The 25,000-nt window shown below is 43.4% G+C and overlaps 1 protein-coding gene across 2 annotated transcripts in view; it reads right to left on the reverse strand.

Moving 5' to 3' along the window:
- LOC311037088 (mediator of RNA polymerase II transcription subunit 13-like) overlaps positions 1-25,000 on the reverse strand; it is a 162,412-nt gene that overhangs the window by 76,551 nt on the left and 60,861 nt on the right. For both annotated transcript variants that reach the window (XM_084046167.1, XM_084046166.1), the window contains exons 3-4: positions 20,816-20,900; positions 8,487-8,570 (exon numbers count right to left, since the gene is read on the reverse strand). In XM_084046167.1, the coding sequence (XP_083902293.1) occupies positions 8,487-8,570; positions 20,816-20,900 (169 nt within the window). The remainder of the gene's footprint in view (positions 1-8,486; positions 8,571-20,815; positions 20,901-25,000) is intronic.

Consider the following 25,000-nt stretch of genomic DNA (forward strand, 5'->3'; position numbering starts at 1 on the left):
ATATATAAATATATTCTCAGGAATGTCTCTCTTTTTCCCTCCCAGTCTAACCCCTTGAGCTGTGTGTTCAATAATTCACACAGAGAAGGAGTCGGGGACAGAGCAGCAGGGGGTCTACGAGCTGATGATGTTACTCAGACAAAGCTGTCAAACTCAAGCGGAATCAGGGACAATACAAAAGGGTTGGAGACCCCCCTTACACACACAGACCCTGTTACACATACAAAGACCCCCTTACACACACACACACACACACACACACACACACACACACACACACACACACACACACACACACACAGCCTGACAAACAGAGACCCCTTTACATACACACAGACCAACTTACACACACAGATCACCTTACACACACAATACAGAGACCCCCTGGCACACACCTGATTTTGATGTGCACGGGGTCACACCCCCAAGTTTCAGCAAGCATTGGGACCTGGATAAATTTGGGTCCTCTGGGAAACCCCTTCATGCTCCCCTCCCCTCCATGCAATCCGCACACGCACAAACGCACATTAAATTAATCACCACATCACAGGTTTACAGGTGCCAAAAAAACGTGTGTGAAATTGAACAAGCTGCCCGTCGTTTGCAGTTTTAAGAAAGGGTAAAAGAATAGAGAAAGACAGAAACAGGAAAACAGTTCAGAGAGTGAGAATAACCTGAGGATGTGGGGACTCACACTGAATTTCTTAACCACTTAAACCCCCATATGGTTGAGCGAAGTCCCTCAGGGCTCTTTACTAGTGTATTTTAATTTTTTGATCTGCTATTTTCTTGCGAAAGCTTTCCCCACAATACGGATGCTGGGGTTTAAGTGGGTAAGCTGATGGAGGCAATGCGGGCGTTGCTGAGGCTTTTTCACCGTGTGTGTGGCCCCTTTGAGGTCCTCACCGATGTGTATGCTATGCTGAGGAACATTAAATCACTGAGCCTCTCCACTGCAACAACGTTGATGTAGATAGGGCAATGGTGGAAAAAGTCTATAGAAGATCTACAAGCTTGTAAATCGGCTATTTTCAAATGGCTGAAATCTATATAGGGTATAAGTGGTTAATGTATATTTTGTAATAATAATTAAAATCTACAAAGTAACTAGTAACTAAAATGTTCAAATAATTGTTGTGGAGTAAAAGTATAACAATTGCCTCTGAGATGTAGTGGAGTAGAAGTAAAAGTATAGAAAATGTGAAATACTCCAGTAAAGTACGCGGCGCACGCATGCGGGCGCCACACACACACACACACACACACACACACACACACACACACACACACACACACACACACACACACACACACACACACACACACACACACACACACACACACACACACACACACACACACACACACGCACGCACACACACACGCGCGCGCGCCCATGCCCTCCTTCTTCCTTGGGGAAAAGCCTGCTCCTTATAGTTCCAAGGGAAGTCAAAGAGGGTCAAGTCACTGCAACCCCTCTGTCTTAACAGGGAGACAGGGGAGAGATCTCATCGTGTCAGACAGACTATTGTTGACACAAAGGTTGGAAGAAAGAAAGAAAGAAAGAAAGAACTTAGCTTAAAGTTGTAAAGATTTACAAATCAGCTTCATCAGTCCCTGCCTATGGCAATGCTCAATGCCCGTGTACAATTTCAGATTGATTTGCCAACACATTGATAATAAAAATGTATGCAGGCAGATACAAGGACAGAGACATACAGTTTTATCAATTTTATAGTAGGCTAGTATAACACACTAAAAAGTACTATATTACCTCTCCTCTCCTCTCCTGTTCTGTCCTCTTATTAAATCTCTGGTTCCTTTGGATTGACAGTGGAGCATCATCTATTCTACTCCATTGTTACAGTATCTAGGTTCCCACAAGAGGTGGCATGCAAATGTTCTCCCCTTCCTCCTTCATTCTCTCCTCTCAGGTGACACTGTTGAGCACGACAGCGTGGTGAAGGACTTTAGCGAGTCAATCCGCCTCCGGCTCAATGCTAGCAGGACCAAGTAGATGGTGGTGGACTACCGCACGACCAAGAGGGTACCTCCGGTCCGCAGCACCATCGATGAGGAGGTTGTGGAGATTGTAGACAACTGCAAGTGTCTAGGAGCAGGGGTCTTCAACAGGGGGTCTGTGACCCCTAAGGGGTCCTCAGTGTTACAACAGGGGATCCGGCAATTTGTTTGAGAGCTTGTAGATCGGCTATTTTCAGAGAGTTGGTGTAGAGGGAAAAAGAGCAGACCAAGTACAGAGCCAACAATGATTGACTAAATTTTGAGGATTTAAAAGGTTAACTATCTGAAAATACACATTAGCACGAATTCAATGATCTATGAAATCTATGAAAAAGTTTAATCTGCAACACAGTTTTATACACTAAGGGGGTGGAGGAGGTGGCTAAAGTGCGTACAGCGAGGAAGCTGGATGCCATCATGGCAAACCCCTCCCACCCCCTCCACCTGGATATAGTGGGACATCTGAGCAGTAGAGGAAACAATAGATTCACCTGCCCGGGTGGAATTGTATCAGACTTGGCATGTCCTTTGGTAGCTATATGAGGATTTACAACGAGGCACGCGTTGGTCGCTCTGCCAGGTCAATTGAACTGATATATAACTTGGAATAAAAGATGTACCAGGGACTCTGACCTCTAATGACACTTTAGGGTTAGGGTTATTGTACTGATTGCACTGTGTGTGGACACTGACACTTTTTTTTGCATTGCACTGATTGTACTGGTTGCACGGTTTGATGCAACCCTTTTTAAGTTTTGGGCGGGATACTGTGACTCTTTACTCTTCTTCTCCTACTGATCCCCTCCCCACCTTGTTGCTCTCTCCTTTCCCCCCACCTCACTTTGAACCACCTCTGGCAGTGAGTGATCTCTCGATGACTCTCTCCCTCTCATCCTCTCTAAATCTTTATTTCATCACTCTCTCCCTGCACAGTCAAAGCAAGAACAACTATTTAGCATGCTGCAACAACACCCATTTAACAGGAAAACAAACTGCAAGCTGTGATGGAGACAACGTATTGAATAAATGCAGGTCGACTCGACACCAATCACAACGTTGAACTAATGCAGCAGAGTCTGATTTGTTGCAAGTGCATGCACATTGTGTTACAGGGTTGCATTTCCTTGTATCCTTTATTTTTCTATTATGCTCTCATAAAATCGTTATGGCAAGGCTCCTCGGAGGCGAGTCGTCTAGAAGTGGGTCTGTCTGGAGCTAATTTTGCAAACCACTTGAGCAATGACTGCCAGATTTCTTGTGCAAGCTGCCAATAGACCAATCCAGTGCAGCGATAGTTCAAGTAGGCACGAAAGGTGTACACACTCCCCCCCTCCATTCTCATTTGCTAACAAGTTAATTCATACATACACCCACGACAGTCAGACGGTCTCTCAACGTTCAACTCACTCATCTCCCTTCATTCTCATTACCTAACAAGCTAAATCAAACACCCTCAATCTAATGGTTCATTTAGGCGGTCTTTTTAAGCAGAACACTGTTCACTTCCTGTTCAGCATGGGTCACAGCTCTGTTCCTGCAGCTGTCTGTTATCAAACTCCCTCCTCCTCCCCAGCCCTCTCCCCTGCCATGATCTTAAAAGTTAAATGTATGATTCTGTGGATTGTATGACGTTATATCGTTGTACCTTCACTCATGCCTTTGAAGGGCTCAATATTTAAATGTTTGTTTCTGTGGGTTGTATGTTAATCTGTGTATTAACTTACAGTATGCCCTTGAAGGGTTCAATGTTAATGCAATAACGCTGTATTTTATACTCTGCTTCTGGGGGGGGTTGTGATCTCAGATTCTGTGTCATGCTTGCGCAGATCATCTGTAGTGTCACAGGAGCAGAGTCACACTGCCAAACTGCAATAGCATTGCAATAAATGGTTAAAATGGTTAATCCTGAGCTGAAGTGTCTAACTGAAATGAAGTAACTCATTTCTCACATATTGTGTTTAGAACTTACATTTTATGCTGGAAGTCAATGGAGACGATGTATGCAATAAATTCATGTATCCATTCATAGTATATAATTATCAAGATCATTTTGAGCTGCTGCATACGTATTAGACATTGTGTAATACATAATTAATAATAATAATAGCCTGATTTGTTGCAAGTGCATTCTGTTACATGGTTATTTTTCCCTGTATCATTTATTTTCTTATCTTACCTACTGTATCATTAGTATTTTTTTTTTTTTTATCATTAAATAGGTGATGTGGCATACTGTAGGCCATATGTCTTGTTATGAGATTGCTTTTGTTCTTGTGAACGTCAAGCATTTGGAAATAGATGGAAACACATGGAAACACAGGTAGATATTTGGAGGCATCTTGGATTGATTCATCTGGATGTGAAAATGTGGTTACGTTTTGGGATGGAATAAAAAAATCACGGCAACTCCGTTAAGGTCTATATTTAGAAGGTCTGTTTGTGTTTAGAATAACTCGATATACAATGTCCACATTGAGGGATACATTGCTTGCCACTGCATAGTGGGATTTTTGCGGTGGTGTATTTTGGGTGTCACGTTTGGGAACTGTCACCTGTGAAAGGTGTACATACAGTAGCTCTCACTCCTCCACCACAAGAACCAAAATAACCAGAACAAAAAGAGGTTGAGGGAGGAGACCGGAGGGCGTTGGGTGGTCTTTGGATGGAAACCAACCAGACCGAAGAACAGACAGACTTTTGGTTTTACCGTAGTTGTGGATGAATCCATTTTGCCCAAGACGGGCTTAAGGGATAGAGTTTGTAACAATTGAGGATAGCAAATCCATATATGAAACTATAAATAGTTATATACTGTATATGGTTTTATATATACAGCCTACAGTATATACTGTATACTAACGCATACACGCACGCACGCACGCACACACACACACACACACACACACACACACACACACACACACACACACACACACACACACACACACACACACACACACACACACACATATATATATATATATACACACACACACACACACACACACACACACACACACAGCCAGACATCTAACAACACATCTACACAAATGTACGTACAGTAGAAGTTTCATATTGGTTCCACTTCAAATAGTGCACAACATTTCAGTCAAGTTTAGTAAAGTTTAGAAAAGTCTGGGGCACAACTCATCCTCAATACGCTTCCTACTGTATGTGCAACACAAGTCTCACTCAGTTCCCTACAAATGTTTGTGGGACAGAAACTGAACAGCACAACATGACATCACTAAGGAACACAGAGAAGTAGCTTGTATATTGATTGCTACTGATATCTCTACACAGCAAAATCCTCAGTGATTATTTAACTCTATGAGTGTACATTTTACAAGGATTGTACTGTGTTTCCTCATGATTTGTCTTCATGGTTCAATTCAGATAAAATCTCCAGACAAAGATTACATAACTGTAACTAAATGGTTTTAATGTGGTCTGATAACAGTTGTCTGATATTAACAGTATTTAAAAATAAATCCTTGAATTATTTATTTGTGGTTTCTCTTGGCTAATTGGTTCCCTTGAAGCTGTCAGTCTGTATTTTCACTGTTTAATTAATGCCTTGTCAGTGTGAGACATGAACTGTTATGCCGTCAAATAAAATAATGTGAGACCATAGAAATAAATCAATCTAGAACAGACATTCCTAGGGGTGCAACCGTTAATCAAACTAATCGATTAAAAAAATTATGAAAACTAACCGCTAATTGATTATTTAATAAAATAATCCCAAACTTTGGGTTGTAAAAATATATATATTATTTTATTTTGAAAATAGCCAACCTACAAGCTCACAGTGTGAGCTTGTAGATCTGCTATTTTCAAAATGTAAAATAGTGCTTAAGTGGTTAATCGATTTGTTAATGGATATAAAAAAATACAATAATTGGAAAGGGTTTCTTGATTATTTGATTAATCGAAAAAGTAATCAATAGAATAATCGATGATGTTCTAAAGTTGCAGCCTTAATTCTATTCATAGCAACACAGTCCATCAGTGTCAAACACGGAAGTGGAAGTCACCAATATATGGGGGCATCTGGGAGACTTTTTGACTGGAATACCAGTCCAACATTCAGAAGTCCTGAGATTGACATATTCCCGGCCGGGACCTGTGGCATCTCACCGAATGAGATGCCACAGTTCGTTCCCATGCTCTGGGCGGGCGGAACATAAATTGATATGTCACCAGTCACCACATTTGGCACAACACTCGGGTGTCTTTCACACCTAAAGTCTGCTAAAAAGGCGCATTTTTAGCATTAGATCTGCTTTGTGTTCACTGTTCACACCATCCTGTGTTAAACAACCAAAATTTGTAAACAAATGACACACGGTCGTACAGGCCGCTCAGAACATTTCTAGGGAAAATCACTTCATTGCCACAGACAACAATGGAGCAACAGCAGCGTATTATGACAGTATGAAAACAGTGGAAACAGTATGAGCATCTCAATTAGGCCTACATGTGTTAATCACAGCCAAAAAACAAACAAACACATGCATTTCAGCAGCAGTGGGAATGAACAGCAACAGACGAGCACAAAAAGTCCCCAGGACTTTTTTGTGTTATCCTTTTAGCCTTAATGTCTGACTTGAGCCAGCTCAGCGCTGTTCGAGTCATGTCCCGATAGGGACACAGAATCATAAATCATACTTACAATCACACTGTTATACAGTACATTCATACCTCTCATACATGATACATCAGCAAAAGATGGATTTTTTTTGTTCGCTATAAACACCACACACACACACACACACACACACACACACCGCCCGCCCGCCCGCCCGCCCACCCACCCACCCACCCACCCACCCACCCACCCACACACACACACACACACACACACACACACACACACACACACACACACACACACACACACACACACACACACACACACACACACACACACACACACACTGGGTTTATCTGGGTTTGAGGTTCCACTAAATTCCAGCAGGGCTGTCTCTCCCTGCATCACTCTACAGTAGTGGTCCTGAGTTAAAAGAAACTAACAAGTTTGAGCTTGCAATCTAGGCCACTTGTTCTAAAAAGAAAAGTGATAAGGCGTTAGGACAGGTGCAATTTCTGCGTTTTTTCATTTTACTTGTGGGGTTTTGGCGTTTTTTACTCTAAGGTATTTTCTCTAATCTGCTCTGTTACTTATTACTTTCACTATTATATAGGAAAACAAGTGTCATCAGGTCTCCCAGCAAGGTAGGTGGCTGTGAGCACAGAAGTAGGTACAGTACTTATGACCTACCTACGATATACTGTACCTCTATATCTATGAGAACTATAATGGCAAGAGCAACAAGTTGAGCTGCTGGCTGCCATCATATCCATACTCTGCCTAGTCTGTCACGATCACCTTTCTCACACAGCCTGACACGCACGCACGTGTGTGTGTGTGTGTGTGTGTGTGTGTGTGTGCACACACGCACACACACACACACACACACACACACACACACACACACACACACACACACACACACACACACACACACACACACACACACACACACACACACACACACAGAGGTGTGAGACCTCCACTCAGCTCTAGTCTCACTCTTCACCACCATTCACTACCTTGACTTTCAATAGTTGTCATGCTTGGCCAGCCTGGCAGCTCCGCTCACAAACGCACATCACGTGCACGCAAGCACACACACACAAACACACACACGCACACGCACGCACACGCACACACACACACACACACACACACACACACACACACACACACACACACACACACACACACACACACACACACACACACACACACACACACACACACACACACACACACACACACACACACACACACACGCCAGTGGGAGTCATGTCACTGGCAGCCAGAGGTGTCATCGGCATATCCAGGAGAGAAGATGAAGCAGACAACACATGGACGCCTTTCACACTGCATAGCTGTCGCGCACGCGCACGCACACACACACACACACACACACACACACACACACACACACACACACACACACACACACACACACACACACACACACACACACACACACACACACACACACACACACACACACACAGTGTGCCCACACACAGGATCCGTATCTCTTTCTGCCGAATGTACACAAAACCTCATAGACAAACACACACAGCCTGCAGTGATCAGAGAAGAACAATACCTCCGTAAACTAACTTCACATTATGCACAACTTTATTTTCATTATAGTCTATAATGAAAATAATAACACTGAAGAAGAGCATGGCTGTGTTATTTACCCAAGTGTGTGTGTGTGTGTGTGTGTGTGTGTGTGTGTGTGTGTGTGTGTGTGTGTGTGTGTGTGTGTGTGTGTGTGTGTGTGTGTGTGTGTGTGTGTGTGTGTGTGTGTGTGTGTGTGTGTGTGTGTGTGTGTGTGCGTGCTTGCGTGTGCGTGTGTGGGCAGGGTCCTACTTACGTGGTGCGCAGGGACTTTTCTTCCAGTTCGTGTGGTTTGAAGAACCATTTCCCGATTCTCACAAAATCCTTATCCATCAGACACCTGAGAAAAGTGTACAGAAAACAAAGAATGAAGATCACAAAAAATGTTGTTCCCAGCATGTCATGTGTATCAGGGGGCTTTCAATTCTCTTGTTAGGTGGAGCCAATCAAATATTCATCAATAACCATTATTTAACAGGTTATGGAGCCAATAAAAAGAATAAGCCATACATGTAGCAACCCATTTAGACCTGACCCAGGAATAATGTCATGGACACTATGACATTAAGGGCCCTATTTAGACAATCTATAGCGCAATGTGGTGCATGGTCTAAAACGCATTGGTGCCATGTCATTATTCCTACGGCCCATTATTCCGACATCCCGTTGGTCCGACTGGCCCCATTATAACTAACCTTATCCCTAACCATAACGGAATTATGAACGGACCCCAAACCCATGGGGTAATCCTTTGGAAGCTAAGACATTTTGCTAGTTAGATGGTGGATAACGTGGGGGCAATGGGGTTGTATTTAGTCTCTGAATTAATCATGGATGTGTTTAGGTCATGACATAATTTAGACCAATCAGAGCTTCGTCTCCCATTCCCCTTAAGAGCCAGGTGTGCCTGCTCCTGGTGCATTGTTATTTAAATGAGTTGGGTTCAGCAAGTTGGAGGAGACGCAAGGGATTTTCTGCTGAGGAAACGGATCTGCACGAACAGTCGCGCACGAACTGAAAGCGTGCGACCATCTACGTGAACAACATTAATAATGTGATATAAGGATGTCAGGAGATGGGGGGAAATAAAAGCCTTCCACTCACAGAAAACCTCAAGCGGAAACGAGAGGTGGACCACATAACCTCCGTGGATGTGGTGCTTTTGGCATATTTTGGGCAGGCAGTTCAGACTCACCCCTCCCTCCTGTAAACGTGTCCTCATTTATGGCCAGGACACATCTGTGATATCTTATACTTCATAATCACATGCACATTCTCAGTTTGGTTCTTTAACCACCAATTAAAGTATGACAGGTGCTCTGTGCGTCAGAGCCCCAAAAGTCATAGGAACTGTTAAGGCTATATGTTGAGCAGCAAGATTTTTTTTCTCCTTTTTTAAAATCCTGTACTGTAGTAACTATACTAGTAACTATAGCCCAAAAAAACGCAACCACCAATATTTACAAGAGACAGAAAAACAAGCCCAAAGTCGCTTATAATAAGCAGACTTGGCAACACTGATTCTCCTCTGCTTGGCCAGGCTCAGCAGACAGATAGCCTCCAGTCTAGTCTCAACATTTTTGGTGCAACTTCCTCACCCAGTTACAGATGCTCCTCATGCTGTAAAAGCAGTTATTCGCCACATGCCAGCCTTCTATTTCCCATGGTCACCGCTCTCATTCAACATTAATAACAGAACAGCCAGCTTGTCTTTTTCTGTCTGGGACTGGAGTAGACATTACTTCCAGCCAGCCTCTCACAGACCTACAATAATCCCTTAATAACATTGAATAAATAATATTCTAAATAGACTTGATGAACAACAAAACAAAATGTGTGTGTGATGTGTGTGTGTGTGTGTGTGTGTGTGTGTGTGTGTGTGTGTGTGTGTGTGTGTGTGTGTGTGTGTGTGTGTGTGTGTGTGCGTGCGTGTGTGCGTGCGTGCGTGCGTGCGTGCGTGCGTGCGTGCGTGCGTGCGTGCGTGCGTGCGTGCGTGCGTGCGTGCGTGCGTGCGTGCGTGCGTGCGTGCGTGCGTGCGTGCGTTAATATGTTGTTATCAAATAAGGTCAAACGTCGTCACATGAATCATGTGAAACTGCAAGCCAGGTATCTGGTTCCTCAGCCACGCTGTACCCCTTTAATGTCCCAAGGCAATGCAAAACAGCCACACCAGCAATATTCACTGGCCAGTGCACTATCATGTGACCCCTCCTCTAGATACAGTGCCTGGCATCATTGTCCTTACAGCCTGGGCGAGAAACTCCTATCAGATGAAGGTTTTAATGCTGCTTTTTTTCTCCCCCCAATCTGCTTATTGTGGCGTACAGTAGCTAGAAATATCTGTGTCATGTTCCCCCCCCTTAATAAAATCACACCGCCGAGAGATGCCTCAGTCATCTGTCCCATCCATCCTCACTGCTCTAGTGAATTATCAGACCTTTGTCATCTCTCAACTAACCATCCATCAAGGCAATTCTATAATTACACACTGTACCGCTTAGTACAGCTTGGCACCCTCACACCTTGTGCATCATCCCACATTGTTACTGGGGGTCTATACTGGAAAGCACCAGTTAATGATGTCCCACATTTAGGACATTTGCTGACCTGCTCACCAGCTCCGTAAGTTCCTCCTTAGATGACACTACATACAGTATCTATGTCCTCTGAACCCAGCTCCCTCATCTCCATGCTGCACACAAATAGGCTACTCACCAGCATTCTACACTTTACACCCAACAGGCAATGTTTCAATACCAACTAGAAAGTTGTGCTCAGTAGCGTGAAAATCACTGCCAGGAGGCATGCTCTAACTCCATCCATCTTTCGGTCTGGGGCATGGGATGACATTGTTTTGGGGTTGTGCATGAGTATGAAACGTCATGGAGTATTGAGGGGCAGGGATATAATAAAGGACTGTCATTACATCATTACGGTGCAGCCAGAGTGACAGGCTGTATGGAGACAAATATTTGAACAGTAAACACATTGAAAAGTAGTGTGGCATGTTGCCATCACTAGGACAAACATGAGGTTACAATGTTATAGCCTAATACACTGCAATGTTGTGTGCGGCAGCCCTCCCAGCTCTTATCTGAGTAAGATCCCACACATAATTATGAACAGATTTGTCTCTCCTCTGTTCTGTGTAATATCCAAAGTGTGATTGTTAATTTCTTGTGTTAATTATGTTTGTATCACCAGTCAATCAAAAGTTGAAATGTGTCTGATTTTCACAGCCCCACACTCGCTTTGTGAGAGGAAGTAAATGCTGTAATGTCAATGACATTATGGCTACACAAGTTGACAGTCAATTGTACATGAAACTGAAAAGAAATTGCATGTAGGATAACATATACAGTGCAGAGCTATATCTGAAAGGTGGCAGACCATGCCAGCATATAGTAGTCTCAGCCCCCCCGCCCCCCCTCCCATATCCATTTCCCTGAACTCTGTCAAAGGGGCTAGGCTGACTTGCGATAGCTTGGACTTAGTTGACTGTGTGTGTACAAATACTGTACATTGATGTGTATGTGTGAAATGAAGGAGAGATTGAATTTGATCCTTCCAGTGTTGAATCAGAGAGTTATAAGAGCAGTAAGCTTCAAGGTAATAGGAAGGTTAATTCAGCCTGCCCCCTATGATGATCATTGATGCTTAACTTAATCGAGAACAAATATGTGCTGCTTCATTTAACAGATGGGCTATGACTCAGAAAGGAGAGCTGCTGCTTGAGCCACTGATTCAGAAGTCAAGATTATAATTTCATTAGAGCAAGGCAGTTAGTAGATGGCTTATTTTTTTCTAAGGTAAGGCAATTTAAGGCTTTTACACACCGGGGCGTGACAAATAAATGATACAAAAATGCTCACCGTCAAATCATTTGCATCCAAATGATTACTAATAGTTGATGCCTCATTCATACAGGTTGATGCCTTTATTCACGGTGCGGAAACCCAAATAAAAAATATGTTCCTTAATTTATCGCCGGGTAATTTTCATGTTCTGTGTACACAAACAACTCAGGTGCATAGGACTAAGCTGCAAAGCTAATATGAGATTTTAACTAAATCAATTTAGAAAATAAATAAACCTGTAAATTATCCAAAATTCTGGTAATCAATTTGACTGCTAACTGCTGCTATTTAATTACCATAATATGTGTTTTTCAGTTTCTGTCTTTATGGTTTAACACTTGGTAAATTGACGATGTAATTTAAAATGTAATCTGTGATAAAATTATTATTATTGTTAAATAATAATGGTACCTGTATTGAGAATAACTAGGGCGATGCAAGTCGGGAATACATGCCCACCTGCTGAGCAATACTCCTTTACCTGATGTACGATGTACATGCTATGTTGTCTTGACATGTTTCAAGACAACATGACAGTCTCAGCTGACTTTTCTCACATATACCGCGCCACTTATATTGGCGAAACACCACATCGCCGAGCATCCACTGACTACTAAGAGTATCAGCTACTAAGAGAACCCCAGGGGGTATGGGCAGCCACCACTCCTTGTGGTCAAGCATTACTAGCGCCCCTCGACTGCAGGGGCTTCAAGTAACCACCCTCCCCTGTTGTCATGCCTCAAAAGTAGAATGCCATCTAGAGGAGATGCCATGCCACCCTGCTACTATGGAGATGGACCTTCAGACAATCTACCTCGTTCAAGTTCAGATGGTGGCTCAACTTAACGGTTGGTCAAACAGTGAGTGGATATTAACGAACCTCCGCCCAGAGGAACGGATGAGCTGCACTGCTCTCATGGCTGCTTTGGAGAAGTTATTTGGCCGGCCTCCACCCCAGGATGAAGCCAGAGAACAACTGTCTGCCAGGATGAGGAGAGAGAAAGAGAGCTTGGGGACTTACGCCGCTGACCCACGCTTAGTCAGAAGCCTGCATTCTTGTGTTCCATCCAAGAGGAGTTGGCCCTGCAAGCCTTTATGCATGGACTCCGGCCTGACTGTCTTAGAGAGCATGCTCATCTGTTCGACACTCTGCAATGCAGAATGGACCATGCCCATACTAGCGCATGTACCGCCGGCACGCCAACCGAGCTCCGAGTGCCCACGTCAGAGTTAGACAAGCAGGATGGGTGGAAGATGAAACGATCAGTGAGGAAACACCGCAGCAGGTACTCTGGTTTGAAATGCGGGGGAGCTAAGGGGATTCACCTCCGCGGCATTCTAATTTGTGTGTGTACTCATCCAATAATTAATTGCTGCGACTGGTGGTCACGTTATAAATTTGGATTTAAATATTAAAGTTGCTGAAATAAATAATAACAGTAAAATGATGTCGATGTTGTGTGTTTATTCGCTCATTACATTCCCATTTTCGAACAATTGTCTCCGCTGACAAACACAATGCTGTGGGCTGTGGCCATCTATAGTGGCAGCGCCCACATCAGTACATTTACGTTGCCACTTGAACTTCTCCTCACTGAGTTGGTGCAGTTTTCAAATAGTAACACTTTAGAGATTTTCAAGTGGGCCCTGATCCAGAAAAGGTTGAGAAGCACTGTGCTACATACGTGTATGTGTGTGTGTGTGTGTGTGTGTGTGTGCGTGTGTGCGTGTGTGCGTGTGTGCGTGTGTGCGTGCGTGCGTGCGTGCGTGCGTGCGTGCGTGCGTGCGTGCGTGCGTGCGTGCGTGCGTGCGTGCGTGCGTGCGTGCGTGCGTGCGTGCGTGCGTGCATACGTGTGTGCTCGTAGCATGTGATGTGCGTTCCGTGCACGAACAATCAAATGGATAAATTCAAGGGATCTCTCCAGGAGAGTGTCCTTAAACGAGTGCATTCAGGAACAGTCAGCAAGTGTACAAAACACATAAAAGAAACTGTGATATTTCCCATGGAAATAGGGAGAGTTGTGGTACCGTCGTGAACTTATACAGCAGGGAGCTGGCACGTGCCAAATATCAACAGATCTACAACTTAACGCCTTGTGATGCAAAACATTGCTAGCTTGTAGATCAGTTATCCTTAAAACGCAACACTATGGAGAAAGCAGCTCTCTGAAAAATGTGGTATAATAGGCTACCTTTCCTTTGGGGGTTTTCATGTGTGTCGAATCCATTTCTGTTATATTTTCAATTGCAGGTCATTATTTTCAATTGCAGGTCAATCTCATGTGCTAAAGGTTAGGTCAAGTTTAAATTGTTATATTTTCAATTGCTGGTCACTCTCACGCATTAAAGGTCAGGTCAAGGTCTATCTCGCACCTTCTCATCCAAGCAGACAACAGATATGGTCACTTGTTGACATGGGAATAACATGGATTCACCTCATCATTGACATGTAACCAAGCAGGTACAGTTCTATAATGTAATCGTGCATCCCGGTCTGATGCATATCATACAGTCATTCCACAGCTGCATCGCAAAACTGATGCAAGGATCAGCACTGGAAATGCATGGGGTTGTAGCATGGGGGGGCTGACAGGCAACTTCAATGATAAGTCCTGAGTAAAAGTCATGAGGGCCTTTCAGGGTGTATAAGCAGCACTCTTGAAGTTGTTTCTGCCAACTGTGCCGAAGACAGTTGAACAGATAGAGCAGTACCTGGACACTGCTCGTCTCCATCCTACTGGCTGACACAATGGGTAGACAACTTCATTCTTCCTATACTTCTCATGCACCAGTTTGAATGTGCAGAGAAAGAAGGTGACATTAAACGTGTCACCTTCTCTCTCTCATGGAGCACATGATGAACGTACTGCTTCCTTGCAGGCCATGGGCAGTATGCTCGATATCTAACCCAGTAGTTGCTGAAGATGCATGTGCTCCATGCCATAGAGCAGTGGTTCGCAAACTTTTTCATGTCAAGGACCCCCAAATTGACACTTATTAGCCCGCGGACCCCCATTTGAAAAGATAAGCCAGGGACCCCCATAAGAGAAGATTTTTTACGGCTCTCTAACAGTGATTTTCAACCATTTTAATTTCAAGGACCCCCAGTTTGACATGCATTAGGCTACGGACCCCCATTTAATGGCATCTCTATCTCTGGGACCCCAATTCATATTGTAAAATCAATGTTAATTTAACTCTGAGAGTGTACAAATGGAACCATTTGGTTCCATTTGTACACTCTCAGAGTTACAGACCCATAAGGGTCCATTTGGTTCCTACCCATCATTTAGGACCCCACTTTAAGAACCAATGCCATAGAGGCTAAGCCAGACCTTGTCTGTTGGCACTATGATGATTTCTCGAACACTGCCTCTGCTCACCAGTTTTGGGAGCGGACTGCCATAAAGATCAGGAAAGGTACTTTCACTGTAATGCACATAAACAGTAGAGCAGAGGATGTGTGTAGACCGTACACTGAATTGCAGTTTGCTCTGTCACTAAATGACAACCGTTTTACTCTGATAGGCTGCTGCTGTACATTTTCCAGGGTAGATTATCCAGACCCCCCAACAGCGGTTCAGTAGAACACTGAAAATGATGCTAATATTCCTTATGTAGACATGAAAGAGACAAAAAAAACATTTACTAGCCACTTCAAATTAAGTTTGTTCCCTGGGAGAGAGGCTTCGGCGCCAGACACCACCGCCTCAACCTGCAGCAGCGAACCTGGCAATGAAAAATGGCGTTTGAACTGGACAATGAAGCAATGGAGTGGGTGGAGTAACAGCAATACATGGCTCTTCCCCAAAAATAAAAAGTTAGGATGTAGAGAAAGACTGCTTTTCACCGAAAGGGCAACTGGAGTACATCTGTCAGAACTTTGGACGAATGGAGAGGTCAGCATCGAGTCACATAATAAATAACCAGCGGAAAAAGATTTAGAAGCATCAAGATACTTTGGCACACAAATGAGTAGTCGAGATTTTGGAGATGAGGGAAAAAGATGTGCTCCCAAACAACATACTTGAAGTAGATGCTAATTTAATTCAGGAAACAACTACGTCTTTCAGATCCAGCCAAGGAAGAAATGTCCTACAGAAAGCTCCCTGCTGCAATGTCCCTGTACAAATATGAAATATGCACAAATTGGACAATGCCTGTGCTGAAATAATCTGGCATCACCAGTAAAATTGTTTCAAAAGTAAAAGAACTGGGGTTATGAATCAACATGATCATGATACAGTAGGTGAGAGCACAGTTCATGGGCTAGTCTACCTGATCATTATGTGATTACGATATAAAGCAGTATAAGGGAAGAAAATGGTATGAATGTATTTATTATAGATTTTCTTTTTCTGTAATTGTACCAATATCCTAAAGCTCAACCTAACTTAAGATCTTCCCCTCGGTCCAGGGACGTACACACGTAGGTAGATTTGATGTAATCACTCAACAACAACATTAACACGAAACACCGATACTGTCTTTTGGTAATTTATTAAATAAAACACACACACATTCTCACATAAACACACATGGTCATCTAACTAAACTATCACTGGTACAGTATTTCTACCTTCAGCCAGCCCAGAGAATCTACGCACGTTAGAACAATGGGTGCTAACGGTAGCATGAGGTGCTGGTCTCTCTGTTACCACCGCCACCTCCACCACCACCACCAAGTTTTGTGTTTTGTCCTTTTGAAAGATGTGAATAATAATTATATCACGTGTATGCATATGCATTTTGTCAATAAGATGTCAAATCAGATTGACTTGCATGATGTACAGTAGGAGCTGTTCAGACAGCACTGTTTGTTGTGTGTAGGTGGCACAGCAGCCATGCTGTCCATGGTTCTGAAATGGAGCGGAAGAGATCGACAGACAGACAGACAGACAGACAGACAGACAGACAGACAGACAGACAGACAGACAGACAGACAGACAGACAGACAGACAGACAGATTGACTGAACACTTCACTTCACTTCTTAGCCTGTTTGCTTTTTGTGTTTGTAAATAGAACTTTCTACCCAATTACATTTTCCCACATTCTAGCAACCCAAGCTAGCATAGTCAATGAGAGAGAGAGAGAGACACACAGAGAGAGACACAGAGAGAGAGAGAGAGAGAGAGAGAGAGAGAGAGAGAGAGAGAGAGAGAGAGAGAGAGGGGGAAATACATTCTTGCCATCTCAAGTTGATAACATATCAATGTAGCGTAATAGGATGGATACTAAAGCCCTACAAAGCTGGAGTTGATTTTGGATTGTGTACTATTAAATGTGAATGAAAGATATAGTTTTGTAATGAAACAATGTTCGCCACTCGGGGTGGTCTTCTACATCAAACAACACAAAGTAATGTTACACAAAAAGACAGTAACTTTAGATGACAACACTTGGGACTATGCAGTGCAGGCTTAACATGATCTAAAGGAGATGATCTGAGAACTGTGACAGAACAGAGTTGGCCAATATTACTGAAGTGTCACACGGTGGGCATGGCCTCAGTAATTACATTCTATATTAATGAACAATAAAACACGTTAAAGTCAACACTCAATACAATTTGTATTCATTAAGTCAATTGTCTGACATTAGGAAAAAGAAGCACAATGACTGTGTTGTTGTATGTAACAGTGTGTAATTATCTGTTACACAAAATGTATTTGTGTTTTATTCATATCAGTGTGATGCCAGTCACATCTGGCTGCTTGTAGTTCCTAGCCTAGCGACTGCAACTCCTGCTATCTTCATCTACACTAGAATATAGTGTATACAGTACATTATATAGCCATAGAACAGTCGATGTGATTTTGTGGAGGGATTCACCTCCACGGCATTCTAATTTGTGTGTGTACTCATCCAATAATTCATTGCTGCGACTGGTGGTCAGTTATGTCATATATTATCAAATCCCTTTGAAAGTTTTGGCACAAAACATGTATTTATTAAAATATCTCCACTTTTCCATGAGCTTCACATGGACCACATTCTCTGTAAGTGATGGGTTGGCAGCACAAAACATATATACAATTCCTTCATTGAGCGCATCATCACAAATTGCCAGACGTGAATACAATTACCCTGCATCACACCAACCGCAATGCACCTGACAGAAGTATGATGTTCCCTGATTCGCAACCAAATTTATGCTTTTTGCCAGAGGAAGAGCTATTGATGAAAATTGGGAACAAGTTCATCATTATAAATACCTTTTGGTTGAATAAGAAATTTACTTTAATTAAGCTTGACAATTTAGCTGTAAAAACACACATTGATATTTTTTAACCAAGAAGTTGAGGATGAAGCTTGGTTCTACTCTATCCAATAGCACCTGCTTTCTATGGCCTACTAAAAAAAGCTAATTAAGGCACTTTTCCTTTCTGCTTTGGATTATATCAACATATCTATCTAATATCTATCAAAACATTTTGACTTGAGTTAAGCTGAATAATGACATAAAGCAGCTACTATGCACAAATGTATGAATTTAATTAAATTTGATCTAACTTAGTCACGGTGGTACTCCCACTGCTCAAACATCCCCCTTCTTTGCTTATCAGCAACATCTTTCTTATACAGTCAACCTTACATTACCTTTCTCAATTTGTAAGGTAAGAGGAGTGCTCCTTTTTGTCCTGTATATGTGCAAGGTTTTACAAATTACTTTAACCCATTAAGACCGGGAAAGCATCTGTCATTTCAACAATTTTAACCACTTTAACCATTATCTTTGGCTATTCAAAAATAGCAGATATACAAGCTCCAATAAGAATGAAACACAGGACAGGAGTTAGGCTACTGCTAAGAGCCACTGATCATTAATCAGCTGTGTGGAGGGAGATCTTGTAGGGTAAGTGGGCGACTAATGTGACCCTTTCTGATTTCAATCAGGTTGTGTTCCCACATTATTGTTGACTGACACGGATCACTCAATTGAATTGGATGATTGACAACAGTAAGTGATGCCCATAATTCACCTCATGGGACACTGGAAACTCGTGGATAGGCCCCGTTTGTGCCAGATTGCATTTTCTGCCATAGTGCGTTTGTACACATTATCTCTGGGGTCTGCAGGGGCCTGGCGGAGACCTGTGCGAGGAGCACCTTTTTCTTGAAAGTGGTTTTAATTGGGATATGTCTATGGTTTTCATGTTGCCATTTTTGGTAACCGTTTTAGAAGCACTGTGCTCCGTGTCGTGCTTCCTAAGCCTCTTAGACATTCTAAAATCCATGGTAAATCACAGCCTCTTGTGTCTTATTGTCCTGCTCCCTAGGGACCGACCAGAGGCCCGAGGCGAGACTAACCGACAGTACTAGCCGTCTGTGGCCAGGTTAAGGTTTTTTAACCAATCACATCACTTATACAAGATCATGTGATTGGGTTGGCCTTAGCTTATAAAGTTGCCATGTTCCGCTCCGCCCATGGCGATTGCGATTGGATGCGTCACCAAATTATGTGGCTACATCACAACACTGTGTTCAGATCAAAGAAAGGAAGTAACGTGAAGACTTCTGTGATGGGCTTATATTAGCAGAGATGGGCTGTGATGTGAATTGAATGTGAAGTGATATAAAAGAAAACGTGCCAAACGGTTTTATAATGAACAGTCTTATAGTTCTCAGTCTAATGCCATGTTACTGAGGTGAGAAGGTGGCACTATAAAGACAAACTGTTGAATGAAAGTAATTATCGGCAAAACTGTGATACATTGGCAGGGGTTTTCTAAAACAGGCTGTAGCTTCTGGCAGCATTTTTAAGCATTCTGGTTCTGACTAATCTTTCAAGAACCACAGAATATTTATCTCCAGTATGATCGATCCCCTGAGGGTTGCTAATCACGGAGGGTTTCACCGTGCTTCCGTGAAAGAAAAAAAAATGTCATTGTGACCTCCCGTTCGCTTGTCTCTTTTTTTGTTTTTTTTCTCCGTCAATGGCAGGGAATGTTTTAAGATGTGCTAGCAGCTAAGTTAGCCAAACTAGCTGACATACCATAAATGGTGACATATGGAACTCAGTGACTCGGTTTCAACCAGAGCGAGTGGTTTCAACTAGTGGCACCGAATTACATGGTGGATTTGTCTCTGTGTTGGTGGCAAGCAGCCACACAAGTTTGTACATTTATCATCATGTCATTGAAGACTATGGACACTGGATTGGATAGACCTTGACAAACAGCAGCAGCAACATTACAATGATCCACAAATAAAGTTACAAGTAGAACATCTACAGCATAAACTTAAAATAAGATAACGGTGATGTCCTTGTTGCTTTAATTAACACTCAGGATATTGCTGTGTAGTTACTTTGTTGCATAATTTTACACTTGTTGTCTGCACTCTAATTCCTTGACCACTTAACACAGTAACACAGTTGATGCAGACATTTTATGGCACTTATTCCGACTTTATTGTAATTGTGAAATGAACTGATTTGCAAAGTTTATTTGCAAATATTAATACTGCAGTAAAAGAAAATAGTTATACTGTATGTTTGTTTGTTTTATGATTAGTGCATTTCATGATGGTGATATATTCGAATGGTTAAGAAGTATGGAAATGTGTGTGCCGATATTTAAAGCATTTGTTGCCTGACTACACAGTAAAATACTCAGTGTTAATGTACTACAGTGTAATACTGAGTTAAATCAACGCAATGGATTTTACTGTGTACACCCTGTATTGTAGATAAAGATGTCTGATGAATAATGATTTCTTTTTACCTTTCCAACAAGTTGTGGATGGCCTTGAAGAGGAGGGTCCTGCATTCATAAGACAGCCCACATTCCCAAAGCCCTTCCTCAGCCACTGGAACACACAGAGAGAGAAATAAAATAAAATCAATATTACAATGTACATGATGCAGTTTGAAATTTGAACAGAAAGAAATGATTAATTATCCGCCCCACTGTTGTTGCAATCAATGTATGCATAGCAACAGAGTCTGACAGTAATTACTTCACACAGAAACAAGTTTTGGCATGCATGCCAGCCAGATTTCAGATTATACACAACCCATGGTTTGGCACATTGACTACCTACAGCAGTCGTTTTCAACCTTTTCATGTCCAGAGCACACCAATGGGCAAAGTAAAAAAAAACTGTATTCATACAAAAAAAAATTGATCTACAAGTTTTAGATCAACAACAGGGGTAGGCAACCTTAGGCATGGGTGCCAACATTGCCACAACGGAGGGTGATCACTGGCACACTGGCATAAGTGTGAGAGAGATGTTTTTACTTTTAAAATTAGACACCGCATACCAGTATAAAAAACAAGTTTAGTCAGTTAAATTAAGTTCCCTCACATCTATATACAAATTACATCCTGCCCATGTCCAAAAGTTTGCCGCCACCTGATCTACAAGTTCACAACGCGTCCCATCATGAATGCTGCTAGCCCTGCGTCCTGCGTGTCTGACGCACCTTTTTAATAAAGGACCCGCGCGCCAAACTGAGCCGCGAGCCGCGAGCCAAACCGGGCCGCGACCCACGCACCAAACCGGGCCGCGACCCGCGCGCCAAACCGAGCCGCGACCCTCGAGCCAAACCGAACCGCGACCTGCGCACCAAACCGAGCCGCGAGCCGAAACACCGACGCGCGACACGTTGTTTTCAGATCGTTATTTTCGGTGCGACACAAGCATAAATCATTTGAAGGGAATCCCACTTTTTAAGAAGAAAACACCAGAGCAATAAATACTGCTGCAAACATCTACTTTTCTTAAACAAATATCTCTGTTCCGTTTACATTCTCTTCCCCCTTCCACAAAGTGTCGTTGTTCTTTAGTTCCTATCTATCTCTGCTCCTATGAAGTGTACATTATCTTTTTCATAGTATTATTATGAACTTTATATCGTAGTTTGTATCCTGTATTCTGAGTTTATGACTACAACAAGTAGCATAATAGAATGTACATTAGGACAGTGGTTCTCAACCTGTGGGTCAGGACCCCCAGGGGGGTCCCCAGATGACAGTGAAGTCACAATTTAAGGACTTTTAAGATATTTTTAATACCTCAAGAAAGAAAAGAAAAAAGACTATTACTGCATCAAAACTAATCAACAAACTATACTATAATAAATACGGGCAAAATTGTGAAATAATATAAGAAAGACGCGATCTACAAGCAAGGTGTTGTGAGCTTGTAGATCGGATTTACAAAAAAAAAAAAAAACCTTGTAGATCTGCTATTCTCACAATATACATCTGTGGAACTGAGTCAAACTAAATTAAATGCTAAATTGAACTCCTAATTCCAAGTGCTTCCTCGGGGGTCCCCAGTTCAAATATGATTATTTTGGGGGGTCGCTGCCTGAAAAGGTTGAGATCCACTGCATTAGGATATAATGTACACAGTCACACACACATAGACGATATAGAGATTGGAGATCAAAGAAAACGATAGGGGGGGGGGGGGGGGGGGGGTGTAATTGGGGACCCATAAAATGTTTCTGGGACCCATTTGAATGACCACTTGTGGGTCCCGGGACCCATTACATTGAAAACCTAGCAACATCACTGAATGATGCGTAGTGAGCTTATAGATTGGTTACATTTGCTTTTTTCCCCCAAAATTGTGAAAACATAAAAAAAGGGATGCCAGATTCTAGGATATATAAGTTGCCTCTGTATTGGAAAATAAGCCCGGCTCACGCATCGGCGAGGACTCGAGGGAGTGCGGTGCCCGCCGCCGAGTTGTCCGGGTAGCGGCCCGAACCTCTAGTGTACAAAAACTACTGCCTGACTTGAGAAGAGAAGAGCAACTTATTAAAGACGGACAGCCATCAGCAGGGTCAAGTCCTCTGCATCACACTTCTAAAGGAGCTGTGTGTGTGTGTATGTGTGTGTGTGTGTGTGTGTGTGTGTGTGTGTGTGTGTGTGTGTGTGTGTGTGTGTGTGTGTGTGTGTGTGTGTGTGTGTGTGTGTGTGTGTGTGTGTGTGTGTGTGTGTGTGTGTGTGTGTGTGTGTGTGTGTGTGTGTGTGTGTGTGTGCGCGCGCGTGCGTGTGCGCCCGCGTGTGTGTATACAGTGGGTGCCCTGTACAGCTGTCAGGTTAGCTGCAGCAACAGCCCAGTCAAATCCCCATGCAGCTGTCAACCTCAGTTAGCTAGCTCAGAGAGAGAAAGAGAGAGAGAGAGAGAGAGAGAGAGAGAGAGAGAGAGAGAGAGAGAGAGGTCAGATTGACAGTGCTTAGTCCCAGTTTCTGACATGTCAGCAGCCACTTTAAATATGACCTACTGTGTGTGTGTGTGTGTGTGTGTGTGTGTGTGTGTGTGTGTGTGTGTGTGTGTGTGTGTGTGTGTGTGTGTGTGTGTGTGTGTGTGTGTGTGTGTGGTGTGTGTGTGTGTGTGTGTGTGTGTGTGTGAACATTGTGCACCCCTGTGATTCACACACACACACACACACACACACACACACACACACACACACACACACACACACACACACACACACACACACACACCACACATAAACACAGAGCCTGGTTTAACAGTGTTGCTCTTTGTTGGCTGCCATACCTGCGGGGTTGTTGGAAGAACTGGAAGGATTGTGGGTGGGTGTTGTGTTTGCTTATAGGGTGGAGGCAAGCACAACAAGCATCACCCATATACACAGAGAAAGAAGGAGAGAGAGAGAGAGAGAGAGAGAGAGAGAGAGAGAGAGAGAGAGAGAGAGAGAGGTAGTGACAAATTGCCTGGGGGATGGGTGGCATTGGACCGGTAGAGGTTAATCTCTCCTCCTCCTCCTCTCATTCCCCTGTTTCTTCCCCCCCTTTTTTTTTGGGGGGGGGGGGGGTATTTTTTTCTCTTTCTTTGTTCATTCCTCCCTCCTGTTTTGTTATGTTTTTTTTTCTTCTTTTTTTTTCACACCACCAGAGTGAATGAGATTTCCTTACTCGCCAGAATTCCCCTGTAGCCATGGCAACGCTGGCGTTGAGAACATGGCGCCCCAGTATTCAATTTCCCCGCTGCTCCTTCCCTCCCTCCCTCTCCCTCCCTCTCCCTCTCTCTCTCTTCCCTCTCCCTCTCTCTCTCTCCCGCCTCTCCACCCTCGCCCTTCTTCCTCTGTTCTTTTTACTTCCAACACCCACACCCCTCTCGCTGCTCCTCCCTCCCTCCGTCCCTCCCTCCCTCCCTTGCTTACTCCTGCTTCAGGGCTCAGACAGGAAGCTAGTTCTAGCCAGCTATTCTACAGAGAGAGGGAGGGAGAGAGAGAGAGAGAGAGAGAGAGAGGGAGACAGAGAGAGAAATGAGATAAGGAGAGAGAAAAAGAGAGATGGGGAGAGGGAGGGAGAGAGAGAGGGAGTGAAAAATGAGATGGGGGAGGGGGGTGGGGGGGGGAGTGAGTGGCGGCGAGAGTGAGGGAGAGAGAGGAGAGAGAGAGAGAGCAGGAGAGGACACCACGAGCAGAATGCCAAGTCTCTAGCAAATCCAGCTCATTAGCTCTCTCTTGCTCACTGTCTGTGTCTTCCACTCTTCCTCCCTAATCCCTTTTTTCTACTCTGCCAATTCACTATTTATCTTTATTTACCCCCCCCCCCCCCTCCCCCCTATCCTCCACAACAAGTACCTTTATGACCTTTCTTGCCCCCAAATTGAGTCAACTTGTCAGTGGGTAAGGGCTCATTTACTGTATAGCTCTATGATGAACTGATCTTCCAAACTGAAAATAATTTCTCAGTTGACTATGGAGTACAGTATATATTAGCCTCAATGTCAAATTCACACCAACAGCTATAGTGGTCTTCTGCTGAATGGGCGTGTGCTTTAAACATCCACGTCACCTTTGTGTGCGTGTGCATGTACGCCTAGACCAGTGGTTCTCAACCTGTGGGTCAGGAACCCCAGGGGCTGGGAGGGGGGGCCCCCAGATGACAGTGAAGTGACAATTTATGGACTTAAAA

Source organism: Gymnoscopelus microlampas, assembly GCF_963454915.1.
Source record: "Gymnoscopelus microlampas genome assembly, chromosome: 21".
Lineage (NCBI taxonomy): Eukaryota > Metazoa > Chordata > Actinopteri > Myctophiformes > Myctophidae > Gymnoscopelus > Gymnoscopelus microlampas.